At 40.8% G+C, this 12,600-nt stretch overlaps 1 protein-coding gene across 3 annotated transcripts in view; it reads right to left on the bottom strand.

Moving 5' to 3' along the window:
• Window positions 1–688: 688 nt before the first annotated feature.
• Window positions 689–12,600, bottom strand: part of SERPINB7 (serpin family B member 7) — a 41,706-nt gene continuing 29,794 nt past the window's right edge. For all 3 annotated transcript variants that reach the window (XM_036876801.2, XM_036876800.2, XM_036876799.2), the window contains exons 5-8: window positions 7,014–7,131; window positions 5,760–5,902; window positions 4,181–4,327; window positions 689–1,747 (exon numbers count right to left, since the gene is read on the bottom strand). In XM_036876801.2, the coding sequence (XP_036732696.1) occupies window positions 1,349–1,747; window positions 4,181–4,327; window positions 5,760–5,902; window positions 7,014–7,131 (807 nt within the window). In that variant the 3' untranslated portion in view covers window positions 689–1,348. The remainder of the gene's footprint in view (window positions 1,748–4,180; window positions 4,328–5,759; window positions 5,903–7,013; window positions 7,132–12,600) is intronic.

The following is a 12,600-nucleotide window of genomic DNA, read 5'->3' as shown; positions in this document are numbered from 1 at the left end:
TCCCCACAAAGGTCTCTGGAAGAGTTATTTCAGGTGGCATGTTGGTGATTAATTTATTTTCATCAGAAGCTTTTTTACTTCTTTCGAATTATGTCACATGAACTCATTCATGCCATATTCATGGATTCCACAGTATTTATTGAAAATCAAGTTATCTGCCAGATCTAAAACTAAGCACCACAATGCCACATTCAGGCTACTCCTGATTTATCTAGTTCCTATTCACTGAAAGTCTTCTGTGATGAAAACAACACAATTCAATAAATAGGCTGTTACTGTTAATAAAATCCTAAGTGAATTTGGCATGGTCAACTGATTCTCAATTAATTTTTTAACTGTTTTATAAAGCTACTTATGGCTTATTATAAATAGTCACATATGCAAAGCTTTCTCTTATGAATTTAGATCCAAGTATTTAAAATTAGCTTGTCAGCCTATCTGTAAATGTAACCTTCCTGTGTAATAAATTAGCAACAATGAACCAAATCAGATTTATATTTAAAAAGCATTCTTTTAATCACTTGCTTACTTGGCCTAGAAATAAAGAAAGTTTCTGGTAGTCTCACTTTTGGTCAGAGGGGATAATCACATTGTACAGGTTATGTTGTATTTCTTTATTATGATAAATAGAGAAAAAACTTGTAAACTAGACAGCACATGGAATAACACACTGCAAATAACAAATGGCAACAAGTAAAAGGTATTTAATATTTGAAAAACTATGTACATGTAAAGTATCTATCAGGAAAAGACAAAAGATATCAACTTCAAGTTATTAATGAGATATTTTGGTTGGCCCCCAATCCCCAGTCTGTATTTGTTAGCATCTAGATTAGACCATGATTTAAAATCAGATGTGTTAGAGTAAACTCTGTTTTCTTAGGCCAGCAGAAAAAGTTATCCTTCACACTTATTTCTAGCAGCGGGGCTTACTTCCTAGATGATTTCTAATGAAACTAGAGTATCTGTGATTAGTTTGATTAGTTAAGTAGAGTTCCAAGAAAGATCCCCAGGGCTGCTTCCGCACAGTCACTACCGGAGGAGCACTCCGCAGTTTCCAGATGGGACGCCCAGATCTGTGTACACATGGGAGACTGGTAGAAATAACTGCAGTAGGAAGAGCCCTAGGAAGAAACGGGGGAGGTGGGTGGTGGTAGACATGCTAAGAACAGAGAGCAAGACAACCGACCCCATGTCTGAGAAGGGTCAAGTCACCAAAAATCATCTGCCAGTGTTAGAAGGATGTAAACTCAAAGGCAATACCACATGCTTCTAATTAAACTCGAATCTATTCACCTGTAACGGTTCCTTGATGTTGCTGGGACTGTGTGAGAAACCAACTGGGTTTTCAAGGGCAAGAGATTTTGCCACTAAACAAGATGACGTCATCCTTCCTGATGACGAACAGGAATGGGTGATCAGCCCTGAACACCGTAGACTCAGGAAGTCGCTTCTCCATGATGACACTTCCCGTGGCAGCTGCCGCCTCCGTGCCATCCTCCGTGACCTCTATGTATGCCTTGTGCATCAGTTTCGACACGTACAGGCGACCTCCTGCAGCTATACCCGAGAGATCAGCTCTGGATTCATCGAAGATATCTGTCAGCCCTAAAGCTTTTAAATAGTGTTTGATATCATAATTTTTCTCTATCTTGAACTGAGGAAGAAACACCTTGACATACTGAGAGCTCATTTTTCTTGGGTTGGTCCAGTCCATTAGATTCCGAAAGGTCAGTTTGTTTACAATCTGTAGGAATGTTTAAAAGGCAATTTAGAAGCATATGATTAAGAAACAGATGAACAACTACTACAAAGATTTACGGTTTTTCATAATTAGCCTCTCCTGGATATTTATGTGTGAGTATGCGAATGGGTCCTGGAGGATATCTGGAAATGGGAAATTATTAAAAGGAATAGTTCAAGTACTCTTTAATAGATCATGTTTAACTTGCTCTGCTATGACAAGGTGTGACTTACTTGTATTTCAGAGCATTTCTGTTCTCAGCCTACATATGAACATGTACAGCCTAAGTGAAACAATGGACAGGTAAAGGAATTAGGGAATCAGAGATCTTCAGAGGGAGAAAGGAGCTCAGTAGTCAGTGTTTCCTGACCATCTTCCCATCATGAAAGACATAGAAAATGATAATGCTTGCACAGCTTGTAGGAGCAACCAGAGGAACCCCAGGTGGCCTAAGGCAAAGAGCCCAGAGCTCTAGCCGGGTCACCACACTGACCCTCCTACTCAACACACGAGATAACTGAAGCTCAGCACAGGGTAGGGAGATGTGCCGAGTCCAGCATCTAGGAGCCCACTTTTCTCTCTCCAACCCCACTGCTGCCCTACTGCTGCCCCCACAATGACTCACAAACTGAAGTCACCAACTCCTCAATACTGAGAATTGGTCAAAGATCATTCCAGACTTATACTGGCAAGATTTTCATGCACACTGTTTACAAATCATACATATGGGCATTTGTTCTCAAATTCAGGCTCATTAGAATCCTAAACAGCTTTTCACAACTCCTATAAGCCTTACTTGTATTCTTATAAAAGACCTAAATTCATATAATCAAATTGAGTCTAAATTTTCTGTGTATAAATTATCCAGTCTGTGATTAATCTCGAATAACTTTTTATTCTGAGTTAGAATATGTTCCTCATTTAGCCCACTGCACAGCCAACTTCCACATATTATTTAATTATGTAAGATTATGTAGGCATGTAGACTTACAGTATTCTGACCCAACATTATTAGGAAACTCTATTACAGAAAAGAAAAACCAGACAATCAGTACAAGAACAAATCTATTGTTTGAGTTATCTACCACATATTTTATATGTTTTGGGGTGTTACTTTTTCAATTACTACAAATTATTTGAAGTTAAAATAATTGATGTGTTAAAATCTGATTGTTATGAAGATTATCAGGTGAATTATAATTTAATAGGAGTACCAAATTTTTATACTGTCACACTTTAGATTTAACAATGCTAACTTTATGACATCCCTCTTGCTGTCCATGTCAAAAAAGGGGATTAAAACGAAAACTGGATGAAATCATTATAATAATTCAGTGGTATTGTCCATGTAGGAACTGTATTTCCAAAGTTTTAAAATCACGTTTTTAAATCATAGGGAAAAGATGTATAAAAGTAATGCCTCTGGGTAGGAGGAGCATTAATTTCTTTATATTCTTTGTACTTTCCAATTATTTTATAAGACATACTCATTATTTTCCTAATCAAAACATCAAAAATATTTTAAACTTTAGTGGTAACTTTTTAGAGTAGCTGAATATGTATATACACACTCACACATATGTCTGTACACTTGTATCTGTCAGACCAATTGACTAAATTCCACAAGCTTCTGTCCCCTATCTTACATGATTGCTGTAAGGATCACATGAGATAATAAAAGTGAAGCTCACAGCACATGGCCCAGCACATAGTAAGTGTTCAGTAAATGGTACCTATTATTCCTTCTGATTAGAAGTACAGAAAAGGAGTGAGACCCAGGCTTTTGAGACTGAAGGTCACAGACTCAGGAAGCCAAATGCGTCCTCAGGAGGAAGGAAGAAGGGCTGCAAGAAGGTGGGGGTCTGAGAGCCGCTCATGTGCCTGGCTTGCATAGCCACCGCTGCCTGCCCCTTGCCCTGGACTCGTCTGCTGGGCACGTCAGTCACAGGGAATCTCCAACCTCTAGTCTCCCTACAGACACAGCAGCAGAGAGTGAACCTGTACATTTTAACTCATAAAGTCCCAGGACTTCAAAACTCCATCAGATTGCTCCTGCCTGAAGATACTTAGTCCATCAAAATTTCAGTACTACATGAAATAAGACAAAATCTCAGTAATACACAAAAGACTGCTTTCATGGCCAAGGACACAGATCTAAACTCATGCCCTTTTGCCTCCACAGCTGAGAACTGAGAGGGTTCCAATTTTACAGCTATTCAACTAAAATTATGCTAAACTGAGGTAAGTCTATCCCAGCATCATAATAGTGTCAGGCGTATGGTAGGTACTCCTTACATATTTGCCAAAGGAATGGAAAAAGTGGGTCAGTCTCTAATTTAAACAACCTGAAATCTTAAAGTGGGGGGAAAAACACCATCAACCGTCTCCCCAAAGTCTCCTTACTCTTCTGTAGTGAGCGTGGCAGCAGTGACTTACCAGGGAGAGGTCGTTCTCAGGTAGCATTATGTACATGCGTATGTCACCATCATATCTGAGCTCAAGAACCTTCATGGGCGGGTCCTTAATGACAGCCAAGTTGAATCTCTTTTCTTGATGCATCATGGCAACTGTTTTCCCAGGACACTGAAAATTGAGTCACCAAATTAAAAAAAAATAGTAAATCCACATTATTATCACTTACACAATAGAAACAGTGTTTCACTTTTTGTCAGGCTAGTAGACTTTTTTTACTTGTTGCCAATGGTGGCTGCATTGGTTTACAGCTCAGTGGTAAAAGCACAGACTTTGATATTAATTCCCTGAGTTTAAAACTCCCCAGCTGTGTGACTTTGGGCAGGTCACTTTGCCTCTCTGTGCCTCTATTTTCTCATGTATGTAAGAGGGTAAAAATAATCTCTACTGCATAGGATTGTTGTAAAGATGATGTGAGTTACTATATCTAGCACTTGAAACACTGCCTTGCATTTACTGTTTCATCTGAGATGTCTATATTATAAGTAAGAAATAACTCTTAAATGGCATTAATATAAAAAATGAATGCTATAGATTTTTTTTTACAAGGCCCCATTCTTAAATTGTGTGATTCCAATAGTATTGTCTATATTTCACTTCTGATGAGAAAAAAAATCCGTCGCTTTCATGGCAATGTTCATCACTCGTTGAGTGACCTTTGATTTCTATCAGGTCTCAGCACTCCGGTGTCTAGAACTTCTGAGGTGGGAAAATGCAGGAAGGACGCTTCAACAGTATTTTCCACTTGGCAAATAAAACAAAGTTTAAAAATTAAACCTGAATGTCTCTGCCTCAACATAAAAGGCTGAGTGGTTGGAAGGCACTGAAAGGCCAATTACTGGAATCATTTTACTTGTGAGAATAGGGACGCCACGTGTTTAGTTAACTTGCCTGTGAAGGTCTCTGTAGCAAGGCAAGGACCTCAACACAGTATTTTTTACTCCAATGCCTTTGAAGTTTCTGCTACACTAAGATTATCATGTATAAATGGCTAAAATAAAACAAAATAACCAAGAATATATGTTTTATAAAGGTTCATTAAGATGTTTTAGATCGAAAGCAATTAAATGAAGAAACAGACATAATTGCCACCTGGAAATGCATAACTTCATCAGCCATAACTTGTTCTTTGTAAAAGGCATCCTTGTTTTGACTCAGAAAAAATACCGATACCAAGTAACTCTAACCGGACAACCCACAGTTACAGTCATTAAATAAAAGATATACTGTTGCCATATTTTCTTCTTATAGGTCCACAGCTAGAATTTCTTAAGATAACTTCATATTTTATTACTTTCCTCAATCTTGAATATGTTTTAAGAAATATCCATTTACAGGGCACCTGCAGTTGTGTTCCATGACGTGCATTATCAGGAAGAGAGGAAGCTTGTCTTATAAGCAATGGATTCTATAGGACTGGGAGGCCGCAGAGGAAATGAGTAAAGCAACGGTGAACCCAGCATCAGTGCGTGCGGAGACGTGCCGCCATCCCCGCCGAGGAACACTTGGGCCAAAACGTCCTACGTTAGACAGATTCACATACCTTGGGAGACCGGAAACGGCACCTCAGGGTTTCATTCTTGGGGAAGGATGACTCCCACTTGCCCTTGAAGTAGACCGCGTTCACCAGCACCATTACAGCCGACGAGCTTATGCTGCCTTTTTGAAAGATGTTCCTGATTTTGCCTTTTGAAATTAAATTGAAAAAAATTGTTAATTTTTAATGCAAATTAAAAAAATATTTAAAGATGAGATGAGCATGAAGTTTTCCTTATCACATAATAATCATAATAATGATATTAATAATAACCTGTGAGCCATCACTCTGCCCAGCATTTTCTAAGCACTTTATGCACAGTATTTGGTTTATCTCTCACAAAATCTCTGGGAGGTAGACACGACTGCGGTTTCTGTTTCGTGTTGGGGAAGCTGAGGCACAGGGAGATTCAGTAATTTGTACTGTGTCACACAAGATCGTCAGGCAACAGGGTTCCAACCCAGGAAGACGATGCTCGGAGCCCCTCTGGGCCGGTATGCACTGCACTGCCGTTATTGCATTGACGAGGCTGCAGCACTCCAAATATAATTTAGCTCCATTCCACTGAAAGGGCTGACTACTTTCTTCATTTCACATTAACAAGATCTTTGCTAGATGCCAATCAAGCACTAGTCTTGAAACTTGAATGACAATGAACGGCACAGTCCTGGCCATCAGCAGGCTCACAGCCCAGCTCACAACAACCAAACACAGTTGTAGCATGCTGGTATCAGAGCCAGGTGCTCCGTGTGCTGCGGGGGCACAGATGAGGGGCACCCGTCTCCGGCTGGGCCCTCTGCTCGAACAGGGGGCAAGGTGGGAGTGGCGGGCAAGGTGGGAGTGGCGTGCAAGTGCTCCTGTAAAGCGGAGACTGTTCATTCAGACATGGAAGCCTGGAAGAGCCAAGTGCATTCGGGCAAACCCTAACTCTCATGCATTAAGGAGAGTGAGGTTGGAAAGCTTATCATTAATTTATGAAATGGTCATCATAAAATCTGTTTGTCTCAGGACACTGTTCCCAAACAAATGAGGTAACATAATAGACAAGATTCCTGAAAAACATAAAACATTCAAATGACTAAGATTACCCAGAACCACATTGTGGACACATACTAAAGCAATGTGCAATACAGTAATCATTACTTTGGACTAGTAGGAGCTCTTCCTTATATGTCTTACGAAAGACTCCCAGCTCTGACAGTTCTCAGTATTCACATATAATGGACGAATCTTTTAGAAAAAGTAGGGTACTGTACTCACCATTTGTCTTCTTTTCAATCCACTTATTAATTTTATATCTGGTATCTACTATATCATTTGTAAAGTCAACTCGTTCTACTATGGCGTTGTATAATTTTTCAGCACTCTCAGTATAGTTCTGTAAATATAGATAATATACAGTTCTGTAAGTAATGCACAGTTCTTGTATTTACAAATCACAACTGAGCACATAAGAAATAAGTTTTTGAACTTCCTTCATGTTCACTGCCTCACTCAAGGGCTCATTCCTGTCTCAGAAATGTAGAAATAGGGAAATATGACTGGAAGGGGAGCTGGAGAACTTGAAGTTGAATTTGCATAGCAAACACGCTGTTTTAAATTTACCTGAAATGGATTAGGGGAGGTAATAGAGATTATGGCAAACGCCCACTCCCTGGCTTTACTATTGCGTTTTCACCATAAATACTTCAATAGCTGCTTAACCCAGCTCCCCTGCTTGCATCTTTGCCTTGCTACTGAAAGCCTGTCAAGGCTACTTCTTGTTCTAAAGACAAAGCCCCTGGACCGGGTCTGTGGGGCTCTGCTGATCTGCACCCCGTTACCTCATTTCTAGCCACTTTCTCTTTTGTATCTTCCATCTTGTGCTTCCTGACCAGAGAAACTCCCCAGAAGTACCATGTGTCCTCCATCTCTGGGGGCCTTTGAACAGCAATTCCATCTACTGGAATGTCCCATAATTGTCATGGGTATGTCTTACTCATTTCCTATTTCTAAGCACAAATACCTCTCCTTGACACAGGTCTTCCCAAGCCCCTCCAGGTCCACTAATGGCCCCTCCCACTCATTTCCCCCCAGCTGTTACCACACCACGTCTTACCCACATTGGAGATTTTTCTGAGCCCTTCGCAAGACAGTAAATTCTGTGAAGTCACAACCAAATATGCCTTGCTTATTATTATATTCCCAGCACCAGCATGTGGCCTTGCACATAATGGGCACTTAGTAATTATTTATCATTTCATAATAAAATGAAATCACAGTGATCTAATTTATCGACACATCAGCAGTTCAACAAATACATTAACGTCTTGAGGAAAAATTTCAGTAATTGGGGAAAAAGTCATTACAAACCATATGTCTTGTCAGAAGATATTGTGAGAAATTTTACAGAATTTTCAACCCTAATAATGAAGACTGGCCAGTTATGCAGTGTCTGCCTGCATGATGAGATTAGCTCTATAAAAATGGTTTTATGTATAATATGTAAATATGTATATTATATATCATTTTTTCCAGTCCAGCTCCTATGTCTTGCCAATCTCCTTCAAACACAATTGCTTATGTCCTTAAAAGGAGACATGAAACTTAAATGACAAGAATAAATAAAACTGTTGAGATGGACTGTCTCTTCGTACATTTATTGGTCATTTAATAGATTCTTTCACAAAGGTCCACGTCAAGATTTTCCAGTGGGCTGTTTGTGTTTTTCTTTTGATTTTGGGTATCAGCACTTTATTGCTTGTATATATGGCAGCTATGTTCTGCCACTGTGGCTTGCCTTTTTACTCTCTTTATGATGTTCTTAAATGAAAATAAATTCTTAATGCTAATGCCACACATGCTATTTCTTTATCTTTATGATTAGTGCTTTACGTATCCTAAAACAAAGATCAATAAATCTTTGCTTATCCAAGAATATGAGTGTAAGAATCCATATTTACCTTCTAAGGAATTGATTATTTGCCATTCATATTTACATACATGATCCACCTGGAATTAATTTTGTTGTATGCCTTTTGTATCTAGGCACATTTTTCTACATGGATCGCCAGTTGAACCAATGCCATTTATACAAACACCATCCCTCCCTTGCTGCTCTGCAGAGTTCATAAATGAAATGCCTCTGTGTGTATCTGTTTCAGGACTCTCTGCTGTATTCCACTGGCCTACTGTCTGCCTTTGCACAAATACCAGCAAATCTTAATTATTGTATCTTTTAAGCCTTGCTTTCCAGTAATGTTTAAGTCCTTCAATTTTTTCCTCTTCTTCCAAATTGTCTTAAGTTTTCTTGATTCTTTGCTTTTCCATGTAAATTTAAAAATCAGCTTATCTATTCTCCAAAATCCATTGCTTTGAATCTATAAATAAGGGAAGAATAGACATTTTTATAATACTTAGTATTCTGTCCCTAAGCAAGATATAACCTTTGTTTTTAAAGTATTCTTTTCCTTCTATTAGCAATTTTTAAATTTTGTGAACATCTTTCATTAGATTTATTCCTAGGTATTTGATGTTTATAATGCCACTGTAGATGGTAGCATTTTAAATTTTATTTTTTAATTGTGGACAATAATTTGCACAGAAACACAAATGAGTTTTATACTTAACCTTGCTAAATTCACTATTAAATATATTTATAAATCTTTTAGATTTTCTACATATACAGTTGTTATCTGTGAACGATGATAGTTTTATTTCCTCCTTCCCAATCCAAATACATTTTACTCTTTTTCTTCCTGCCCATGACCTCCAGTTCACTGTTTGCATTGGTGGTGAGCTCCAGTGTGACGTTCATAGAAATGTTGCAGAAAACATCCTTGTCTCGTTTTCTGTTGTCAGGAAGAAAAAGTTTGGTCTTTTACCAGGACTGTTTATGTACAAAATTCCTTTGCTAGTTTATAAGAGTTTTATTTTCTGTATCTATTGATTGATACTAAGTTCCTTCTTCTTTGATCTTTCAATGTAGTGAATTACATTTATTGGTTTTTAAATATTAAGCCAACATTGACTTTCTTAGTCATCTCTGTGTCCGCACCATATCTTGTGTGGTTCTTTGCATATAGTCAGTGCTCAGAAAACAGCTATTGGATATTAAATGAAATGGTACATTAGCGGCACTTCAGTTTTAGCTACACAACAATACTATGCATGATTTCCATTTTCCAAGGATCTGTGTATTGAGTATTCAAAATTGAAGATCAAACCATAGAAGTTTAGGGCCATAGAGACTATTTAGTACAATCCTCTGATTTTATCAATGAGGACACTGAGGTCCAGACATGCCAACTGATAACTGAAGGACGCACAGCAAGGATAAGACTTGGGTCTCCTGACTTTCAACCCAGCATGTGAAAATGTCTTTTCATTACACCTCAACATCTTTAAAAAATGACTATGTGATCCAGTCATTGTGGGAGGCCCCTTGATTTAAAGGGAAAGAAGGGAGCTGCCCCCTTACTCCTGACCAGTCACCCCAGGAGCCCAAGCAGCAGTCCAGGTGAGGAAAGGGGTTTCACCCCAGGTCTTGGACTGTCCCCGGTGACCCAGAAACCCACACACCCACCCACAAGCAGTGATGGGCACCCCATGGCTGCCGTGATTCTGATGACCCTGGAGGCAGGCACAGAAGGCACAGGACATTTCCACTAAGCCCCACGGCGTCCCGGCCCGACTCTGGCTTCCACACACTGGCGCCTCCTCAGACTCCAGGGCCCAACAGACAAATCTAAGGTACCAGAGACCTGGAGCTCACAACACAGACTGAGCTGAAACTGATGGTGGCCGCAAGGGGTTGCTGGGAAATGGAGAGAAGCAGAGCTCTCGGTGACTGTTGTGGGGAATGGGAGAGAGAATGACTGTGAACAGAAGAGCCGACCGTGGGACACCGCGGAGAGTCCAGCTGGGGTGAGAGGCCAGGGGTCGTAGTGGCGACTGCACACTTTTATGCTTTGCACACACATCCTTTAGCAGCCCAGGCCCACGGGCCGAAGGAAGTCCTGGCACTGATCCAGAGTGAGGCTTTGCTGGGGAAGGAGGGTATTGGTATTGATTAGGGATGGATCCACAGGGTAGTTGGATCTGGCACTAAAGGCAGGAGACAGCTGATACCTTGAGAGGAAACGGAGAGACCAAGAGATTGAATCACTCAATGCAGTTGAAGAACAGGTAGAGTGGGGATGAAATACTGAAAGAACGAGAAGCATGGGATGACGTGGCCACAGTGCGAATCAAGAGTTGTGAATCGGGGGAGTGGAATAGCTCTGGGTGTTGATGAGTTCCGGGGTGTGGCTCGGGCATCAGTCACTCTCATGGTGCACTGAGGGGTTCAGGAAACTGTAAGGAGGGAAGTGGAGTCACGGGAACACTGAACTTACCCCAAGTGGTGGCAGGACCTGGGGGAGGATGGGATAACATTTGCAGACAGCATCTGCCCCAGAGCATAGTGAGCAACAAAGGGGAAAGAGGTAGAACAAGGCCCGAGAGATGGCGGCTGGGTCTTCAGAGATACCATAAGGTTTTTATAAAGACATTTTGTGTAGCATTATATTTAATATCTTCACCAATTCAAATAGTCTCATCCATATTCAAATGTGAGTAAAAAAGAGTACTAAAAAGAAAAATGTAAAAAGTTTGGAGATTATCTTTGTACCAACCTGAATGACTGAAGGTTGATGATAGTTGCATTTATACTCAGAAGTAGTTCTTAGACTAACTAACTGTCCTTGTCAATGTCTGGGTGGAAAAGAATGGCAGTGTCTCCACTTCCCCTGTTCCTGGTTGGACCTCACCTTTCCAGAGCTTCTGGGGGCACCACTTTATACACACACACACTGAGTGCCAGAAAAAGGAACATGGAAATATCTTGTAAATAGTAACATAACAGACACAACTCCCAGTTTAAAAGAGTTGGCAGTCCCTCAGGGACACACAAGTACATGTGGGAATAGAGGCACAAAATGTGGGGCTGAACATATGTATATAGGGGGATTTCTGTAAAGCCTGTGTCAGGTTCTTTGGTGAGGATTAAAAAGCAAAGTGGCCTAACGCTTCGTAAGTGGCAAGCTGCCAGAGGGTGTGGGAGTGGTGCTCAGAAAAGGGGCAAAGAATTTGAGTGGGTGACAGACAAAGGACACAGTGCTGTCTGGGTGGAGCACAGAGAGGTGGGAAAAGATGCAAGAGGAGATTAGCCAGCGAAGTCACGGAGGTGGAGTTCTAGACTTATCTGAGAAGTGGGGACTACGAACGAACATGCCCGGAGAATCACGGCCACTGGGTCTGCCTGGAGTGTGCTGACTGGCTTCCAGCTGTCATGGCGATGGTGGTCCGAAAGCCTGGGCCAAGCATGTTAGCACAGAGAGTGCCTTCCGCATCTCCCTGGTCTTTGGGCGGGCAGGGCGCCATGGTGAATGAGTTAATAACACTAACATCATCATGGTATGAAAAATCAGTCTGCTGACCTCAAATGAACCAATTCCTCACCTCTATGTGGAGTCTGAGCTGCTGCTCTGCCAATGGCTGTAGCCTATGTCTCCTACACAGAAGTTTTTGTTAAGTGATCTCACCAAAAAGGTAAGTAGGTCACTGCTAGAGGGAGGCATGAAGGGCATGGCCAAGGGACAAGGAGGGGAGCTCAGCAGTGGGGGATGCAAGACCATCCCAGTAGACACAAAACTCAGAGGAAAATAGACTTTTTCCTTTGCTGTTCACAGATACCCCTAAATGGGCTCTCTGCTCCTCCCACCACCATTACACTGCCAGGGGGCAAGTCTCTTCTGTTTTGGAGCCTATCAGTCTGGTGACCCTGACTATGTGGCTCAGGTGAAGTAAAGCCGTACTTTGGAAACAC

Source organism: Manis pentadactyla, chromosome 6 (assembly GCF_030020395.1).
Source record: "Manis pentadactyla isolate mManPen7 chromosome 6, mManPen7.hap1, whole genome shotgun sequence".
Taxonomy (NCBI): domain Eukaryota; kingdom Metazoa; phylum Chordata; class Mammalia; order Pholidota; family Manidae; genus Manis; species Manis pentadactyla.
Note: the sequence above shows the minus strand (reverse complement) of the source record. Positions and strands in the feature narration are given on the sequence as shown.